General features: G+C 48.5%; 5 protein-coding genes across 5 annotated transcripts; 2 read left to right on the forward strand and 3 right to left on the reverse strand.

Annotated features, from left to right (window-relative positions):
- Positions 1 to 45: 45 nt before the first annotated feature.
- Positions 46 to 2,222, reverse strand: LOC109746140 (uncharacterized). The gene is made up of 4 exons (XM_020305268.3): positions 1,581 to 2,222; positions 1,198 to 1,520; positions 954 to 994; positions 46 to 630 (listed from the first exon to the last, which is right to left on the reverse strand). Exons 1-4 carry the CDS (start codon positions 2,179 to 2,181, stop codon positions 174 to 176), a joined length of 1,422 nt encoding a protein of 473 aa, XP_020160857.3. The 5' UTR covers positions 2,182 to 2,222; the 3' UTR covers positions 46 to 173.
- Positions 2,223 to 3,069: 847 nt separating this feature from the next.
- LOC109746147 (uncharacterized) lies at positions 3,070 to 4,642 on the forward strand. Its single transcript, XM_020305275.3, has one exon. The coding sequence runs from the start codon at positions 3,166 to 3,168 to the stop codon at positions 4,084 to 4,086; it is 921 nt and encodes a 306-aa protein (XP_020160864.1). The 5' UTR covers positions 3,070 to 3,165; the 3' UTR covers positions 4,087 to 4,642.
- Positions 4,643 to 8,956: 4,314 nt separating this feature from the next.
- LOC109746146 (uncharacterized) lies at positions 8,957 to 10,478 on the forward strand. Its single transcript, XM_020305274.4, has one exon. It carries the CDS (start codon positions 9,161 to 9,163, stop codon positions 10,076 to 10,078), a length of 918 nt encoding a protein of 305 aa, XP_020160863.1. The 5' UTR covers positions 8,957 to 9,160; the 3' UTR covers positions 10,079 to 10,478.
- Positions 10,479 to 13,351: 2,873 nt separating this feature from the next.
- Positions 13,352 to 15,024, reverse strand: LOC109746144 (uncharacterized). The gene has a single exon (XM_020305273.4). It carries the CDS (start codon positions 14,512 to 14,514, stop codon positions 13,606 to 13,608), a length of 909 nt encoding a protein of 302 aa, XP_020160862.1. The 5' UTR covers positions 14,515 to 15,024; the 3' UTR covers positions 13,352 to 13,605.
- Positions 15,025 to 18,188: 3,164 nt separating this feature from the next.
- On the reverse strand, positions 18,189 to 19,360 carry LOC109746142 (uncharacterized). The gene has a single exon (XM_020305271.4). The coding sequence runs from the start codon at positions 19,247 to 19,249 to the stop codon at positions 18,323 to 18,325; it is 927 nt and encodes a 308-aa protein (XP_020160860.1). The 5' UTR covers positions 19,250 to 19,360; the 3' UTR covers positions 18,189 to 18,322.
- Between the last annotated feature and the right edge of the window lie 437 nt (positions 19,361 to 19,797).

Raw genomic sequence — 19,797 nt, forward strand, 5'->3', positions numbered from 1 at the left:
CGATGTCTGATAGTGCCACCTTTTGATTGACAGATTCGTGCTGCTGTATGGCTATCTCAGACTTCTGTTAGGTATGCGATGCTGTATTTTTCTCAAGGGAAGCTTCCATATATACTAGTAGTACAACAGAAGTTTCAATAGGGAATGACCTATAGAAGAAGGATACTTGGTGTTTACACTAAGGGCATTCCTTGTGAGGATTCCATTTTCTTTTGTGGGGAAGAGGATTCCATCGCCGCACCTTTGATTCTGTCTCTGATACTGTGGAGTTCTGCGGCAACATATTTCATGTTCATTCTCTCAGATGGTGTTTCCTTTGAGCACAAGATGCCGACTCTTGCAACAGAAGCTAAGCAAACTAATGCATTGTTCAACCTCGTATCATCATCGTCGTATGGCTGGACCTTTAGCAGAGTCGGGTCGATGATTTCTGAAAGCCCAAAGTTGGCAACCTTTGCAGTCCAGTCACTGTCAAGGAGGATGTTGCGAGGCTTCAAATCGCATTGGATTACTAATGGCGGACTATTGCTGTGAAGATAGTCTGGTGCATCTGCAACATCGACCCCTATGGTCAGTAGGCGGACAATACTCAACTTGTGCCACGGCTCGTCTGTTCTTGGATGCAACCATCTGTCAAGGCTAAAGTTGGGCATGAACTCAAACACAAGGGCTCGGAAGTCATTGCGACCGGAGTCAATAGTAGAGCAGCAGGTGATAATGTTTACCAGGTTCCGACGTTTAACTCATCTGAGAGCCATACACTCTGCCAAGAAATTTCTGGCAGAGCCAGCTTGGTGAAGAGTGAACACCATTCCTGACAGATGGAATAGACATGTTTCCTTTATATACGGAACCATATTTTCCGGCACCAATCAGATTGGCAGGTGCAAAGCCATCTGTAGCTTCAAACATTTCATGGTATGTAACTCTGGGATACTTTTCACCCAACATACCGAGGCCAGCAATTTTCATCCTGTCCACTGTCATTTTCCGCCTGAACATAAAGAGTGCACACAGTAACATACATAGGCATGTAGCAATGCCGGCAACTTGAAGCAGAATACTAAGAAGCAATTGTTGTCTCTTCTTATGCAACTTTGTTGATGTATCAGACTCGACCCTGTCTTTCGTAGCATGCATTCCCATCTGTGTTGCAACTGATTCGGTAAGCTACGTGTCCGGTGCATGGAAAATTACCTGGCATGGAGGCAATTTCAGTTCTGGAATGCCACCGCAAAGCCCACTGTTACCAACTATTGAGAATCGAGTCATGTTCGCGAACACGCCGTTTAAAGGCACCTCACCGTCCAGATGGTTAAAGGAGAGGTCCAGTTCAATCAAAGCACCCAAGTTCTGAAAAAGTTGTTGAATGCCCCCGGACAGGTTATTTTCTGCCAGGTATAGCTGCTGCAACCCATTGATTCTCGCCAACTCTCGTGGGGTACTGCTGGACAGATCATTCTTTGTGAGATTTAGTCTGCTCAGGCCTCTCAAATTACCAAGTAATGGCGGGATAATCCCTGTGAAGGAATTACCATCCAAAGCCAGGTACACTAAACTTTCACAATCGCCTAGCGTACCTGGTATTTCCCCTGACAAGTTATTTTTTGACAGACCCAAACTTGCAATGTTTTTCAGCTTTCCAACTTGTGGAGGAAGAACACCCGACAGATAGTTATTGGACAGAGATAGAAAATCTGTCAACAAAGGAAGGCTAAAGATCTCATCAGGGAAAACCTCAGTAAGTAGATTAGAGGACAAGTCCAGGCTAGGTAACTGCTGCAAGTTTCCATGGCTTTTAGGAATGGGGCCGTGGATTCTATTGTTCGACATGGAGAAATTCTGGAGCAGTGTGAGGTTGCCGAAAGACAATGGTATATGTCCGGAGAGGTCATTCTCTTCAAGCAACAATGTTTGCAGGTTCTTAATTCTCCCAATCCCCTCTTGAATAGGACCATGCAGTTTGTTCTCCCCTAGCTCTTGGTCGGCGAGGTTGACAAGGTTTCGGACACCCAAGGGGATCATCCCAGCGCGTCCAGTCATGGTATACGGCTGCGTCGACGCCGTCCAGTAGGCCTGCGTCGAGCTGCCGTGCGTGCTCGCCAAGGAGAGGCCAGCGTGTACGTGTACTATCGTGTGGAGGCCGTCCAGTCCATGGCGTACATGTGCGTCAAAGCCCATAATCCAGTCTGAGGCCGCGTTCTGCGGACGGAATTTGGAAATTCAGGACATGGTCGAGAAAAAACGGCGATAGGGTTTTCTTGAGGATGCTTCGATCGCTGCGTCGGTGGAGCAGGAAAGGTTGAGCTAACGAATCTTCAAAGGAAGATGGTTTAATGGCCTGAGCTTTCCGTGGACCGATCGATTTTCTCTTGGCCACAACGACGTGCCGTTACTTTTCCAACTCTTCCTCGGTTGACCGGTGAGCAAATAAGTATCAGCCATTTCCTCCCCCTACGTACGTCAGGCAGTCCATCCTCAAATAACATTGTCAGGGTACCAAATCTTGAGGCCGGCGAAACCGTGGATGATTAGTCCAGCGGTGCCGTGTGCAGACTAGTTTTCTCATTGCACCTGACTGAAACTAGTTAGACTATCTGAGACACTTATTTTGAGACGAGAGGAGTATACTATAATAACAAACACCAAAGGTAATCTGTACAAATGATTTCTGCAATTTCCTCCACCGGCGGGCGGTCATACTTTGGTTCTTTTGGTTTTCCAAGTCTTCCCTTGGCGACAACGATGTACCGTTTCTTTTTCAACTCTTCCTCGGTTGACTGGTGAGCATATACTCCCTTATGTCCTTTTTACTCCACATATTAGATTTGAGTTAAGTCAAATTTTGTAAAATTTGACCAAATATCTATTAAAAAGTATTTCTACAATACTAAATATATATTACGTGAAACAACATTTCTTAATGAATCTAACAATGTTAATTTGGCATTGTGAATGTTTGTACTTTTTCTATAAATTTGGTCAAAGTAAAGTATGATACTTTGATTAAAACTTATATAGTATAAATTAAAAAGGACCGGAGGGAGTATCAGCTATCCCCTCCCGCCCCCAACGTAGTACAAATCTCCTCGGCTCGTCCACAGCGTCAGGCAGGCAGTCCATCCTCAACCTTCAGTTCTTCAAAGCACCTTACCAAAAGGAACCATGGCTGCCAAAACCACCTCATGCTTTACTTTCCTAAAGGAAGCGCTGATCCTCCCCACGTTAAACCCCAAGCTCTTCACGCCCTTGCTCCTCCTCTTTGCCGCCGCCGCCTTCCTAGACGACATAGTCAGTTTCGTGTTCGTCCAGCCTCTCGCCGACGTCGTGGCCGGCCATGTCTCCCCGGTCAACAACACCGACTTATCGAGCGCCGAATACGCAGAGCTCATGGAGATGGGGAGGCCATTATTGCAAGACGGTATGAAGCTCATCCTCATCGCCGTCTCCAAGGTGATGGTCGCCCTGGCGGTCGGCTTCGTCAAGAAGATCCTCTTCCTCTTCGCGGCCTCCACGACCTACTCCGGCTACCGCTACTCGCTAGCCGAGCTCCTGCGCGAGCTGGTCAAGGGGAGGATCAGCCTGAAGGGCCCTTCCATCACCATCGCCGTCATCGACGCGCTTGACTTCGCGTCGGCGGTCCTGGCCGCGCTGATTCCCGCTCCCGCCCTGATGGGCGGGCTCTCCGGGGTGCTCTCCGTCAAGGGTCTCGTCTACCTCATCGCGCTCCTCACCTCCCTCTACTTCACCGCCGTGGCGTTGGTGGGCGTCGCCGCGTCGGTGGTCGACAGGCGGTGCCGCGGCGTGGGGGCGCTCCGGCAGGCGTGGCGTCTCGTGACGCTGGTGAGGAGAAAGGAGGGCCTCCTGCTGGTGCTCGTGGCGCACTTCGTGCCCACCGTCGTGGCTCCGCTCTACCGGGTTGCTCTTGTGTATGCGAAGACGAGCATGGCGCTGTGCTTTTGCTCGCTGGCTGTGCATGCTTTTCTGTCCTGTGCGCTGCAGCTCTTCTCTTTGACGGCAGCCACGGTGTACTACTACCAAGCCATGCAAAGCAAGGAGGTGATCGATGCCTTGTGGTTATGTTAGATACTTAGATCACATTCCTTCGGTCCTTCCGGGAAAGGAAGTGCCTCTCATTCATCAAGTGGTTATGCGCTAGTCCTGCTAGGTCTCGTTTTTCTTATCCAAGTTGGTTATAATGCTAGAGGGGTCTTTCATTTCTCGTGCGACAATTTGTACTGTCTTTTGTAGCTGCAATGTATACTAGTCAGTTGTACTCCCTCGTATCAAAATACAAGACATTTTTTAGGCTAATTTTGCCTTGAAAATGTCTTATATTTTGGTACAGAGGTAGTACACATTACATCAAAAAATATACGTCATCGAGTATAAAGTTGTACGCCGAGTGTCAAAGCACGAGTTCACGGCTTATTTGCATATAAGCCGAGTATATACAACAGGACACATGACAAAAAAAAACCACTCAGCTTACTTCTACAAAAGCTGCATATCTGCTAAGAAGACATTCGGCTTATATAATATACTTAGCTTATTGCTTAATAAGCCGTGAGGCTCACGAAAAAGTACTCGACTTATTGAAGATACACGGCAAACGTAACGGCCAATTGAGGCATGCGTGCCGTCCACTAACGGCTCCATGACGGTGGTGGCTATAAGCCGAGCACCCGATAAATTGCAGCCGGCTTAGCGATGCACAAACTATATGTAGTGCAAAAAATGATTAGAGTAGTGAGTTGGACTTATAATTACTTGGTGCATTTTTTTCTTTCCTCCTATTTCTCAGTCATTCTGTCTAGGCTAATTTTTAAGGCACGTTCGATCCTATTTCATCGCTATTAGAATAGTCTGAGAGGCGTAGTCGATCTACCGAGGACTAAAACAATCACACGAGCACGACACCGAGATTGTTAACGAGGTTGACCGATCCGGACCGAGGCCTGATATTGTGTATAATGATATATTTCTCGTCAAAATTGGACCACGGGCTTCCACACGGCCTAGTGGCGCGGCCACCCCTTGACCGCGCTAGGAGGCCGTGTGGGCCCCTCGTCCACCGCCTAAAATTCCTATATATGCTAGAAAAAATCACAAAAAATCTCTGATGTGTTTTACGATAATTAAGGAGCCGCCGCCACCTCTTGTTCTTCATCTGGAGATCCGATATGAAGTCTAGTTTGGGCTCCGCAGAGAAGGATTCATCGCCGTCGTAATCCCAACTCTTCTTCAGCAACAATTCCATGGTGCTCAAGGAATTAGGCCAAACATTAGGATACATCCTGGGAAATGAAACTTCCATTGAAGAGAAGCAAATGAAATGCTTTCATAAAAATTCTCATAGAATCGAGAATGAAGTTTTCAGTCTGTACATGCCAGATCATGAATTAGTAATTGCATCCAATCTCCGAAAAGTCCATAGTGTGACTAATTCCTCCGTAGGCACATGGAAGTAGATCGGAATTGAATGAGATTTCTTATGTAATAGTGACGAGTGATATTTTTACACTCATTTGAACCTTATTTAAACCAAGATATTTCACTAAAAAAGAGATATTCGCTTCGATATTGCCACTAATGAACAATGAATGCAAAGGATACCACAAATCCTCTCTTTAATAATTTTTTCCACATTAAATGGGCTAAAAAGGAAAGATATCACGTGGGAGAAAGGAAATGAAGGGAAATGAAGAAGAAATGAATCATCAGGAGGCCTTAGAAGGACTCCAGAGCAAAGGACGGTGTTCCATGCGACCGCGAGCGCTCGCATGAGTGGTCGTTTGCCTTGGAAACCGAAGCAACTCGTCCACATGAACAACTTTTATTAAGTGGACCATGTCGAAATGTCAACAGAAGAGGCAGAGGAGGAGCGTCGAGCACAACCACAACCCACTCATCATCTTCATCCACAAACCCTAGCCGCCGCCATTCTCACCTCCATAGCCATCTCCACCACCATAGCCCTCTCTCGTCAAGTTCATACCTGTAATCGTGCATCGCACAAGGCATCTATTGTAAGACATATTGCAACCAATCAATCTCAAGATGTGTTCTTCAATGATTTCTTCTCGCGATCCGATCTCCATGTGTGAGTAACCCGGTAAGGTATGGGGTGAGGCATGAGCCTTACAACCCCAGGTATTTGGTGAAGGGATCAATGAAAGTCTTTGACACAAAGTCTTGTGTGTGTAAATAAAATTGCATCGTGAAGTATCTCTTGTCTTGCCCGCGATCTTCATCCCTGTAGGTACCTAGGATCATGGAGATCGAGCACCGGCAAGGCTAGGAGCAAGGGGACCGTGAAGTGTTATACCGAACATCGGTGACAGTAAGGTTTAGTAGGGTAACGTGAATCATATCCTTGGGGATTCATGAGGAGTAGTCATTGAATGCCCAAAGATTTTGTGTGATATTATTATATTAATTACCAGGGCAACCCCGCGAGACGTACAGGGCCTTCGGTAGGACAACTGATTCTTGATGGAGGACTCATGCCGGTCAGGATGTTATTTGGACACATCCCCCACTCCAAGCGAAGCAAGCACCTCTTGATGGGTGACTTCCCGAGCACAAACTAATATCTTTTTTATCCCAACACCAATACATGGTTGTAAGCATTTAGACCTCATCCATGTACCTTCTTTTTATTATAAGTGTTTGAATCAATATTTTCTTGTTGATCCGGTCAAAAGTTTGATTTGACACTTTAACAAAAGCTTGCTAGAGACCATCGCTTCAAGAAAATCTTCCTCTCGTGGGTTCAATAACCCAGGGTCACCTCTGGGAAAATAGGTGTGGGATACTCTTTTTAGTTCCAATACCGGGTCAAGAAAAAGGAGATATCAAGCCCTTTTTCTGGCGCCGTTGCCGGGGAGGAGTTTAGTATTCCAAGTCTTTGTGTTTAGAGTTTTTGTTCAATTTAATTTTTCAATTTTTGTCTTTACCTTTTCAGTTTTAGTTTAAGTTTTACTTTGTTGCAGGTCTTGTCAGTAGAAAAATCCAAAAAGTTACTATGGCTCGTAATCTTGGGAGTTTTGCTACTCCTAGCAACAATTTCATGCGTGAACCTATAGCACAACCTGATGTTGCAGCTGCAGAATATGAGATGAAACCAAACTTAGTTTCCATGGTTCAAAAGGAACAATTTGGAAGCTCCGCTTCTGAAGATGCAGGTATGCATTTACATAATTTTAGTGAATTGTGCAGCATGACACGCATAAAGGATCATGACTCATGCTCTGAAACTTCGCTTATTTCCTTCCTCTTTGAGAGGAAAAGATAAAGAATGGCTTTTAGCTTTTCCTAAAGGCGGTATTACTTCTTGGGATGCTTGTTGCAGCAAATTTTTATCCAAGTTTTTCCCACCTGCAAAAATCATGCAATTACATTCTCAGATTACAGGTTTCAAGCAAGAGGAACGTGAGCCACTAGCGCTTGCGTGTGATAGATTGAAATAAGCTATAAGAAATTGCCCCTATTATGGAATGGAAGAGTGGTTAATCCTTCGTATGTTTTATAATGGCTTGAATCATATGTTAAAATCTATGCCTGATACAGCTGCAGGAGGAACAATCATGAAAAACCCCATAGAAAATGTCAAGAAGATACTAGATTATATGCAAGTGAACCATGCCCAATGGCATGTTGAAAGGACCACCACCAAGAAGGTGAATGCTACACAAGAAAATAGCCCAGAGTTGACAACCAAGCTAGAAGAATTTATCTCTTTGATGAAAGGTAAAGAGGAGGTAAATGTCAAGGTAAAGAGGTAGTAGTCGGCGTTGATGTTGTTCCACGAGCTTAGTGGGCCTTATGTTAGGCCCAGTTCTTCTTCAGTTAGCTATTCATCATCCGACAACATCGTAGCCGCTAGATCAAGTATTGACGCCCTAGATGAAGCTTGCGAACCGGTACTTCCGACGCTGAAGAGAGGAAGCAGCCGCCACACGATTTTCATCCAAGAGCCGTCATTCAACCAGTAGGCTGGCGCCCCTTTTTCACATTTTATTGTACTTACTATTATTTTCCTTTCACCTTCAGACATCCATGGCTATATATAAAGCAGAGAGCGACCCTTGCCTGAGAGCAGTAATCGGGTTGTAACCCTAGCCGCCACAAGAGTGGTTGGTCTACTTTGACGCGAATTGTGGCGATGACGGAGGCCTGATTCCCACATGCGTCGCTCCCACGAGCGACGGGGGGAAACCCTAGCTGTCACCGCACCAAGCTTCCACTCCTCTACTCTCCTCGCCGCCGCCAGAGCTCACTGGCCGTGTGCAGAGTAGTATTACTATTTTCATTGGACCTGGTTGCAACTAGTTAGACTAACAGTTGTGTTCTGTATAGGAAACACCAATAAATTTTTTTGACGAAAAACAACATTATGCTGATTTCATTCATTAAGATAGGATGAGACACTCCAAGAAATACATGTCAATGTTCAGGACGGCTGACAGCCAGAAAGGGGAAGGAAAAGCTATACAAATGTACACTAGAAAAAGAAAGAAAGAAAGAAATTATCTCGCGCGTGTCCATTGTGCTCCTTTGAATCCAGCGATTCTCCAAGAATTCAGCTCATTGATAATGTTCTCAGCGATCTTCAGGAAGTGGTTTGCCTTGTGGTTGAATATGCGGTTGTTTCTTTCTTTCCAAACCTGCCAGGACAACGCCATTATAAGTGATGATAGGTCATTTTTTCTGCCTGTACCATCCAAAGCCTTTAACCACCAGTTCAATATAGAGCCAGTATGAGCAATAGGTAAGAGGTTGAATGGAAAATTATATATCGCCAAGCAATAGCCCTAGATTCCAGCCGTGAAAGGGCAGTTAGATACAAGGTGCAGACCATACTCCCACCTTAAGTGACATAATTGACAGATCAGGCAAACACCAATAATTGGTAAGCTGTACAAGTGGTTTCTGCAATTTCCTCCCGGCGGGCGGGTCGTACTTTGATTCTTTTGGTTTTTCCAAGTCGTCCCTTGGCGACAACAACGTGCCGTTCCTTTTTCAACTCTTCCTCAGTTGACCGGTGAGCAAAGCATATATCAGCCATCCTCTCAGCCAACGTACAAATCTCCTTGACAGCGTTAGACAGTTCATCCTCAACCTTCAGTTCTTCAAAGCACCTTACCAAAAAGGAACCATGGCTGCCAAAACCACATCATGCTTTACTTTCCTAAAGGAAGCGCTGATCCTCCCCACGTTAAACCCCAAGCTCTTCACGCCCTTGCTCCTCCTCTTTGCCGCCGCCGCCTTCCTTGACCACATAGTCAATTTCCTGTTCGTCCAGCCTCTCGCCGACGTCGTGGCCAGCCATGCCACCGAGCTCAACAACACCGACTTCTCGAGCGCCGAATACGCCAAGCTCATGGAGATGGAGGGGCCAAAGCAAGACGGTATGAAGCTCATCCTCATCGGCGTCTCCGAGGTGGTCGTCGCCCTGGCGGTCGGCTTCGTCAAGAGGATCCTCTTCCTCTTCGCGGCCTCCACGACCTACTCCGGCGGCCGCTACTCGCTGGCCGAGCTCCTGCGCGAGCTGGTCAAGGGGAGGATCAGCCTGAAGGGGCCTTCCATCACCATCGCCGTCGTCGACGCGCTTGACTTCGCGTCGGCGGTCCTGGCCGCGCTGATTCCCGCTCCCGCGCTGATGGGCGGGCTCTCGGGGGTGCTCTCCGTCCAGGGTCTCGTCTACCTCATCGCGCTCCTCACCTCCCTCTACTTCACCGCCGTGGCGTTGGTGGGCGTCGGCGCGTCGGTGGTCGACAGGAGGTGCCGCGGCGTGGGGGCGCTCCGGCAGGCGTGGCGGCTCGTGACGCTGGTGAGGAGAAAGGAGGGCCTCCTGCTGGTGCTCGTGGCGCACTTCGTGCCGACCGTCGTGGCTCCGCTGTACCGGGTTGCTCTTGCGTATGCCAAGACGAGCATGGCGGTGTGCTTGTGCTTGTTGGCTGTGCATGCTTTTCTGTCTTGTGCGCTGCAGCTCGTCTCTCTGATGGCAGCAATGGTGTACTACTACCAAGCCAGGAAGACCAAGGAGGTGATCGATGCCTTGCGGTTATGCTAAGAGCACATTCCTTTCGGGGAAGGAGATGTGTCCTTCATCCAATACTGGTTATAATGCTATAGAGGGATGCTTTGATTTCTTCGTGTGACAATGTATACAAGTCCTTGTTCAAAAAATGTATACCAGCTGTACGCAAGGTTTTGGGTACCGGGCGGAATATTCGGATACCGCCCGGTTACCGCGTTTCTCGCCACCCCACGAGAAACCTATGTACCGAGCGAAATTAAAAAAAAACTCTAATAGTTAGGTTAGATATGGTAGGAACAGAAAATAGGTAGTCGGCCGTGGTGTAGTGGTTAGCGTGGGCTTACAGCTGTATTTCCTGTGGTCTTGGGTTTCAGTGTCATAGCTGTTTTTTGTCCCACAATTTTTAGGATAAAAAGGAAGATGCTATGAAAAAGGTTGTTGCTGGGCGAAAATGTTTTACGGAACCATGGTTCAGCCGAACCTACGCTCGACGCCATTGATTTCTAGACACTATTCATGAGGATCTATACATGGTTGATCGACATAGACCATAGGTTCGGCTGAAGCATGGTCCTGAATCAGGTCTCTCTGTTGCGGGGTGATTTGATCTAGCGACCTAACGGCAAGAGAAACACATATACGACCTATCCACTTTGCCACACGGTGATTGCTGTACAATTGGAGTTCAGGTCTTATCTATAGAATACGAAAAAAAATTGAATTAAAAATTCAAATTCAAATTTCGTCCGAATTTTTTTCGCGATTTCACGGTTACTGCGGTAACCGAGAACTTCGGTGCCCCGCGAGAAAAAACGTGCACTTGGGATCCAAATCCTTGGTTGTACGTGATTTGCACGTCAATTTTTTTTTTAGAAAACATCTAATCTATTCATTTTCAATCATGACAGTACTACGAACACCAGAAATAATAAAAATTATATTTAGATTCGTAAACCATCTAGCGACGACTACAAGCACTAAATCGAGCCGAAAGTGTGCCGTCGTCATCGCCCTTCCCTCATTGGAGCTGGCAAAACTTGTTGTAGTAGATAGTCAGAAAGTCGTGATACTAAGACCCCATATGACCAGCGCACTAGAACAGTAACCACCGCTGTTGAAGAGTGGTATAAATAGGAAGAATCCAAAATGAAAACACACGAACGTAGACGAACTGCGACCAAATCCGAGCAAATCCACCAAAGACGGATCCGCCAGAGATACACCTCCACACGCCCATCGACAATACTAGATGCACCACCGGGACGGGGGCTAGATGGGGAGAACCTTATTCCATTTCCGGGGAGCTGACATCGTCTCATCTTCTTGACCGGACACAAATCCTAACAAAACTCGAATGAACATCTAAAAACGAAGCTCTCCCGCCGGCAAAGGCCGGGATCCACCGCGCTGCCATGGCCCTAAGGCCAACGAAGACAAGGCGGACCGGCGGCACCGATAGGGGGCAAAGAAACCCTAGTCTTTTTTGAGGGGGGGGGGGGACTTTATAGCAATCTCACACAACATTTAATCATGTGTAGAAGGACACAGAACTCCAGGGGGGCATGGCTCGCCCAACATTTTCGCATTTTCTCAACAATTTTTTATGATATAATACCTGCCTCATTTAAATCCTAAAGATCATGGTACAAGCCACGTAAATACCGAGCTATCAGAACTAAAAACAACAGCAAAACGCTAGTCTTTGCACAAAGTAACACCAATCAAAAAGGGAAACTACAATCAATACCAAATAATCATCTGAGTTGGACATCAACGCCCGTATCTCGCACCATCACATCAGCGACTGAAGAAAAAAACGATGGATCGGCTCCTCACCCGAGCTCGACACGGCTCCATTGCTGAGATGTTGCTTTGCGGACCTCCAATGTGGCTCACCAAAGGCGAAGCCATTACCGTTCATCGAATCAAACCGGGGCAACACCCTAGACACACCATCAAACTCCAGATCTGGTACCGCTACACGACTAAGATGTCAGATGAGGAAACCTTACATGTCATCCACGAACAAGAACCCAGCACACGATACACCATCTTCCAGATGCCTTTGATGCAGACCACAATCTGCATCCGCTCCTAGATTAACTCCCAAGCTCTGCGCCGGTGTTGGTGAAAACGTCGTCGCAACGTCGGAGCCTGAGGACACAAGTCCACTACGAGCATGCCGCCTTCGCCACGCCATCCTTGCTTGAACAGACTGGTTTCAAAATCCATCCCCAACCATAGGGTGTATCTACCCGTCGAAGAAGGATCTGAAGATTCTTTATTCAACACCGTCATCACCGTCGCCGCAGCCAAAACAATGAACAATATAAAAGCATAAGCCGCTAGGGCCTAAAACGATCCACAGGCATGGATCCGGTGACCCGCCTCACCATTGACGACCGAGGTCCTCGGCGGAGGGGAGCCGCTGGAGGAGACTCTCCTGTCGGCGGCTTGACGAGATCGCCTTTCCTTTCTCCGAGTGGAAGAAAAACATTTTTTCTTTTCTTTTGAAAACAATCTATTAACCAAATCAAAAGTACAAGTACATGCTGACCAGCTCACTAAGGTTCAAGTCCTAGACTCTAAGACTCTGACCTTTCGTAGTTGATTACGGAGGAGAAGTCATCAAGAATATGGTCCAGCCGAAAAAGCAGACACCGCTGGAAGAGCCGTAGCTTCAGGAAGAACATGCGGCTGCTGGCGTACTCGTTCGCGATCGCCTGCGTCGTCTCCGCATCCGGCTGCGCCATGACCGCGTTGCTAGAGGCATGAGCGCGCCAGGCCTCGTAGAGCGCCCGCTGCTCGGCTGCGAAGTTATGGTTCTTTGCCGCCACTGCCTTCTCGCTTGCACTCGCCGTATATTTGGCCCCCTACCAGCCGATGCTACTCGAGGAGGGAGAGGTTGTACTGCTGATCCTCCTGCGCCTGCCATAACGCCAACAACGACGGCGCGTCGGCTACTCCTCCGCCATGGTGTGGTTGAAGTGTGCATACACCAGCTCCATGCATGGTCAAGTCGACATGGACCGGTGGGGGCTCCGAAGCCGAGTCATCATCGGAGCCCGTCTCCCTTGTCAGGTCGTCATTGGAGACCTCCGGGGAGCTGGTCCGCATGCCGCCCTCGATTACATATGGACAAATCTGTTTGGAAACAGAGCTTTTTTATCGCGGAATTAGACCAGCTATTAACATCGGCTTATCGGTCAGTCGCATCGGGTCTGCCGCTCAGTTGAAAGCTATGAAACAAGTCTGCGGTAGAAAACGTTCCCGTTCCCCATTTTCGTGCGCACGCAGATATATGCATAGCGAGACAAACCAATTGCTTCTCGTTGTGGCCCCATTTGTTCCTGATTTAGCGCAATCGCACGGCGGCGCTGCCAACTGGCCGCAAGGGCGGACACCTTGTGCTTCTACTCCATCGAGAGGCTCTCCTACAACACATTACCGCTCGCGGGCATAGCGAATGTGGTGCATGAAATGAGGACGTGGAGCGAATGTGTTGTGGCGCGGTTTGTGCCGTGAGTTGCATTTCCTTCCCCGGAAGGAGTCTTACTATCTTAGCATAACCACAAGGCATCGATCACCTCCTTGCTCTCCATGGCTTGGTAGTAGTACACCGTGGCCGCCGCCAAGGAGAAGAGCTCCTGTGCGCCAGACAGAAGAGCATGCACCGCCAGCAAGCACAAGCACTCCGCCGTGCTCCTCTTGGCATACCCAAGAGCGAACCCGTGCAGCGGAGCCACAACGGTAGGCCCGAGGTATGCCACGAGCACCAGCACGAATCCCTGCTTCTTCCTCACACGCGTCACGAGCCGCCACGCCTGCCGGAGCGCGCGCATGCCGCGGCACCTCCGGTCGACCGCCGACACGGCGACGCCCACCAGCGCGACGACGGTGAAGCAGAGGGAGACGTGGTTCGCGAGGTGGGAGACGAGACCCTGGACGGAGAGCACCCTCGAGAGCCCGCCCATCAGGGCGGGAGTGGGAATCAGCGCGGCCAGGACCGCCGATGCGAAGTCAAACGCGTCGACGACGGCGATGGTGATGGAAGGACCCTTCAGGCTTATCCTCCCGTTGACCAGCTCACGCAGGAGCGCTGCTAGCGAGTAGCGGCCACCGGAGTAGGTCGTGGAGGCCGCGAAGAGGGCGAGGATCTTCTTGACGAAGCCGACCGCCAGGGCGACGATCACCTCGGAGACGGCGATGAGGAGGAGCTCTGTACCGCCTGGCTCTGTCTCCTCCGTGAGCTTGGTGTACTCGGCGCCCAAGGGGTCGGTGCTGTTGACCGTGATGAGACGGCTGCCCATGTCGTCGACGAGAGGCTGGACGAACACGACATCTTCCAAGGAGTCAAGGAAGGCGGTGACGGCAAAGAGGAGGAGCACGGGTGCGAACAGCTTGGGGTTTAGCGTGGGCAGGATCAGCGCTTCCTTGAAAGCAAAGCATGAGGTGATCTTGGCAGCCATGGATTTTTTTGGGTAAGGTGCTTTCAAGGTTGAAGGGTGCGGGTGGAAAGGATTGAGGATTAACGCTGTGGAGGTGGGGAGGCGATGGCTGGTGTGTGCTCACAGTCACCGGTCAGCCGAGGAATTGGAAAACTGACGGCATGTCGTTGTAGCCAAAGGGAAAATGGGTCCACGGTAAGCTCGGCTCGTCCATTCCAGCCAGAAGAATATCAGGCGACAAGGACAGTATTTTTTTTTAAGGGAGTCTTTTTTTAGGGGCTGGCGACAAGGACAGTGAGGATATGGGTATATCGCTCAGATTGGAAGGCCAGCCCAAGACCCACGAATCCGAGAATCGGGCGTTTCTGCTTCGTCGCAGGACCGACCGACCTGGGCCAGCCCATTTGCTAGGAAAATTGGTCAAGAAAGTTAAAGGTCCTGACAAGTTCAGGTCCGTTTAAAAAAAATCCCTTTTGGTTATTTTACTTTTTTATTTCTATTAGAAAAAATTCCCTCTTAAAAAGAGGTCAGGCATTTCAAAATTATTTGGAATTAAAAAGCATATTTAAAAAGGGATTTTCCTCAAATGTTCGTATTTTTAAATATTATTCCCAAAAACCCGTTTTTAAATCGTAAATTCAAAAACTGTTTTGGAATTTAAAAATATATTCCCTATTCCAAAATTTGTTAGGAAATTTGAAAAATGTTCGCGTTTCTATTCTTTTACAAGTTTTTAGAAAAATCACAAATTTGAAAAATATTCCCTTTGCACATCTGAAACAATGTTTGTGTTTTCCAAAACTTTCAAGTTTAAAAAAATGTTCACATATTCGAAAAAATGTTCCCTTTTTAAAAAATGTATGCAATCTGAAAAAATGCTCACCATTTCAAAACAATGTTAAAAAATTTGGGACTTCAAATCTTATATTATATTTTGAGACTTCAATTTTTTTCCTTTTTTACTTTTTTATGTGGTGATCATTTTATATTATATTATAGTTTACTTTTATGAAATTTATATTATTTTAAATGAAAATACTGACATTTTAAAAATATATAGTTTGAGACTACAAATTTATTTTTTGGAATTACTTTTATTTATAATGATTTATTCTTAATTGATTAAAATGTGTTTAATAATATTATTTGTTAATTAAATCTATATAGTTTTAATCAGAAATTTTGAAATTTTTAAAAAATATATTATGATTAGGTACTGAAGCTGAAAGACCAAAAGGATAAACTGGTCGCCGAGACGGATGAGTTGAAGAAGGAGATACAGCTCCTAAAGGCCGAGAGGATTCAACCAAAGACCGAGAGCCCATTATAGAATGGAGGGGGAGAGCAATAGGAATAAGCTAGTGAGATGAAGTTAATTCTTCGGAGAGAGATGTAATGCATGTGTAGGTAGTTTAGAGATATTGTGAGAACTTGATCACTTGCTACTAGTATAGTACCGTTTGTGGAGTTGATAATTACCTAGTTTAGAAGTACTACCCTTTTGTGAAGTTGAATACCCTTTTGTGAAGTTGAATCTAAGTAATTTTAAATGACTGCATACAAACTAGGTTTAAATTGATGGGTATAAAAAATTGTATTAGCAAAAAATCTAGTTGCTGGCGTTGGCACACACTTAACGTCATAGCTAACATGAACATATTGTTGGCGTTGGACACGTGTCACGCCATCAGTACTCACAATACTGTTGACGTTTGCGCCAATGCCACCAGTAAAAATTTAACTGGCGCCATATTGGTGGTGTTGGAGCCCTACGCCAGCAATGGCAATTTTCGCACGCCATAGCTAGTTTTTTTTTGCACTAGTGTAGAATCAATACCGAACAATCCTCTGAGTTTGTCACCAACACCCGTCTCTCGCACCACCACAGGAGCGACCAAAGGAAAAAATGACGGATTAACTCCTCAACCGAGCTCGACGCGGCTCCATCGCTGATATGCAGGTTTGCGGACCTCCAAGGTGGCTCGCGACAAGCGAAGTCCTTACCGTTCAACGAATCATGCATACAGAGGCAATACCCTAGACACGCCATCGAACTCAAGATCCATCCCCACACGACTAAGACGTCAGATGAGGAGATCATGCATGCCATCCACAAACCATGAACCCAACACACGATCCACCATCTTCCAGATGACTTTGATGCAGAGCACAATCTGCATCCGCTCCTAGACTACCTCCCAAGCTCCGCGTCGGCGCTGGAGCAAACGCTGCCACAACGGCAGAGCCCGAGGACACAAGTCTACAACGCCATCCTTGCTTGAACAGACTCCAAATCCATCCCCAACCATAGGGCGATCGACTCGTCGGAGAAGGATATGATGATTTTGTATTCAGCGCCGCCATCACCGTCGCCGCAGCCAAAACGAGGAACGGTCTAAAAGCATAAGCTACTAGGGCCTAAAACAATCCACACGCATGGATCCGACGACCCTCCTCACCGTCGATGACTGAGGTCGTCGGCGGAGGGAGATACCGACGGATGGCGACGGAGGAGACTCTCCTAGCGGCGGCTTGGCGAGATTGCCTTTCTTTTCTCTGAGAGTAAGAAAAACATTTTTCTTTTCTTTTGAAAAACACTCTATCAACCAAATCAAGAGTTCAAATACATGTGAACCAATCCACCAAGGTTCAAGTCCTAGACTCTGACCTTCTATAGTTGATCACGGAGGAGAAGTCATCAAGAGTCAAGACTATGGTCCAGCCGAAAAAGTAGACACCACTCAAAGAGTCGTAGTTTCAGGAACGTGCGGCTGCTGGCGTACTTGTCCGTGATCGCCTGCGTCACCTTTGCATCCGTCTGCGCCGCGACCGCGTTGCCAGAGGCATGAGCGCACCCAACCTCGTAGAGCGCCCGCTGCTCGGCTATGAATTGGGGTTCTTTGCCGCCACTGCCTCCTCGCTTGCGCGCTCGCCATATATTAGGCCCTCCGCCAGCCGCTGATGATCCAGGAGGGAGAGGTTGTACCGCTGCTCCTCCTATGCCTGCCAGAACGACGACAACGACGGCGCGTCGGCTGCTCCTCCGACATGGCGTCGTTGAAGTGTCCATGCGCCAGCTCATGCTTCTGCTCCATCGAGAGGCTCTCCTACAATGCATTACTACTCGCAGTCATGACGGATGTGGTGCACGAGATGAGGATGTGGAGTAGACGTGTTGTGGCGTGCTTTGTGCCGTGAGTTGCCTCGTTTAAATAGCAGATACCGACAAGGCCGAGCGGCGTGGTGTGTCAATGGGGGCGCCGGAGTTGGTTTATCAGCCGGCGGGCCTGTTCAATGCCGGCAGGCGGACAAACGAGCTACCCGTTTGAATGTGGTAGATATCGGACCCGTCCCGTCCTCTCATGTACATGAGAGGTCGTGTCCGCTCTGAGCTGGCATGAATGTGGCAGTCGCGCTCTCGAGCGGCATGAATGTGCGGCAACCACTTCGGGCGAAAAAGAACGTGAGGAGAGAGGGAGGGTTTTGAGTGGGTCTGGGGTGTACGATGTTGTCGTGGCAACGATCTGGATGCCCCCCCCCCCCCCCCCCCTCAATCTCCGGCCCGTTTGCAGAAGAACGGATGTACGGACCGGCCCGCGGACGGAAAGGGTATGGCGTTGTATGTCAAAACACGTCCGGACGCATGCGGGTGGTTTGAGAGTCAGGGTTGAAGATGCCCTAACATACTAAAAGAATTTATGTGGGATTTAACACACTGAAATATAATCGCACGTATGTCATTATCACACGAGAAATCAGCTCATCTCTCTAGCGCTAGCAGTAAACGAAATGAGGGTCGTGCATTTCCTTCCCCGGAAGGAATCTTATCTTAGCATAACCACAAGGCATCGATTACCTCCTTGTTCTCCATGGCTTGGTAGTAGTACACCGTGGCCGCCGCCAAGGAGAATAGCTGCTGCGCGCCAGACAGAAGAGCATACACGGCCATCAAGCACAAGCACGCCGCCATGCTGCTCTTGGAATACCCAAGAGCGAACCTGTGCAACGGAGCCACAACTGTAGGCCCGAGGTATGCCACGAGCACCAGCACGAGACCCTCCTTCCTCCTCACCCGCGTCACGAGCCGCCACGCCTGCCGGAGCGCGCGCACGCCGCGGCACTTCCTGCTGTCGGCCACAGATGCTGCGACGCCCACCAGCGCGATGACGGTGAAGCACAGGGAGGCAAGGTGCGCGAGGAGAGAGACGAGACCCTGGACGGAGAGCACCCCCGAGCGGCCGCCTATCACGTGATAACGCAGCGCGGCCAGGACTGCCCCTGCGAAGTCAAGCGCGCCGACGACGGCGATGGTGATGGAAGGGCCCTTCAGGCTGATCCTCCCGCTGACCAGCTCGCTCAGGAGCCCGGCTAGAGAGTAGCGGTCGCCGGAGTAGGTCGTGGAGGCCGCGAAGAGGGCGAGGATCTGCTTGACGAGGCCGAGCGCCGGACCGACGGTAAACTGGGCGATGGTGATGCGGAGCATCCTCTTACCAACCTGCTTCATCTCCTCCGTCTCCATGAACTTCTCCACGAGCTTGCCGTACTCGGCGCTCGAGGGGTCGGTGTTGTTGATCTCGGTGAGACGGCTGGCCATGCCATCGCCGAGAGGCTGGACGAACACGACGTGGACCAAGGGGTCAAGGAAGGCGGTGACGGCAAAGAAGAGGAGCACGGGCGCGAAGAGCTTGGGGTTTAGCGTGGGGAGGATCAGAGCTTCCTTTAGGAAGGTAAAGCATGCGGTGATCTTGGCAGCCATGGCTTAGCAAGGTGCTTTGAATTTGAAGGTCGAGGGTGAGCTGCCTAACGCTGTGGAGGAGGTTTGCACTTTGCAGTTGGGCGAGGGAATGGATGGTGTGTACTCACCGGTCAATTAAGAAATTGGAGACGTAACGACAGCGCACGTCGTTGTGTCCATGGAAGACTTGGAAAAATCAGTCCACGATAAGCTCAACATCACTCGTTCCAGCCAAAAGAATCAACGGAAGTTTCGCCGCCGGCCGGTGGGTGCGGTGTCTCACCCGCTGTTTTTTGTTTTGTTCTATAACATTTTTTTTAGAACATTTTTTCTGTACACTTTGTTTTTTTTTTCTATAACAGTGTAAGACCCGTTCGTAGCGGAAAAGCGGCATGTCTGTGAAGCGGGCTTCAATCTTGCGCGAAACGGCCGGCCCAACAAATTTTCCAGGGATTTTAGGAACCGGTTTGGAAACCTTTCTGGAGCGGTTTTAGGAATCTTCCATCCAGTTTATCTTTCTTTTTCCTGTTTTCCTTTCAGTTTTCAATTTTCTGTATTTTTCACCCTTT

The sequence above is a fragment of the Aegilops tauschii genome, chromosome 2 (assembly GCF_002575655.3).
Source record: "Aegilops tauschii subsp. strangulata cultivar AL8/78 chromosome 2, Aet v6.0, whole genome shotgun sequence".
NCBI classification, from domain to species: Eukaryota; Viridiplantae; Streptophyta; class Magnoliopsida; order Poales; family Poaceae; genus Aegilops; species Aegilops tauschii.

Coding starts and splice junctions, on each gene's coding strand:
- LOC109746142 (XM_020305271.4), bottom strand. CDS start 19,249: ATGGCTGCCAAGATCACCGCATGCTTTACCTTCCTAAAGGAAGCTCTG.
- LOC109746140 (XM_020305268.3), bottom strand. CDS start 2,181: ATGGGCTTTGACGCACATGTACGCCATGGACTGGACGGCCTCCACACG. Junction 1,521..1,580: donor CTTGTCAGGGGAAATACCAG/GTACGCTAGGCG, acceptor ATTCCTTCACAG/GGATTATCCCGCCATTACTT. Junction 995..1,197: donor TGAAATTGCCTCCATGCCAG/GTAATTTTCCAT, acceptor CTTTATGTTCAG/GCGGAAAATGACAGTGGACA.
- LOC109746144 (XM_020305273.4), bottom strand. CDS start 14,514: ATGGCTGCCAAGATCACCTCATGCTTTGCTTTCAAGGAAGCGCTGATC.
- LOC109746146 (XM_020305274.4), top strand. CDS start 9,161: ATGGCTGCCAAAACCACATCATGCTTTACTTTCCTAAAGGAAGCGCTG.
- LOC109746147 (XM_020305275.3), top strand. CDS start 3,166: ATGGCTGCCAAAACCACCTCATGCTTTACTTTCCTAAAGGAAGCGCTG.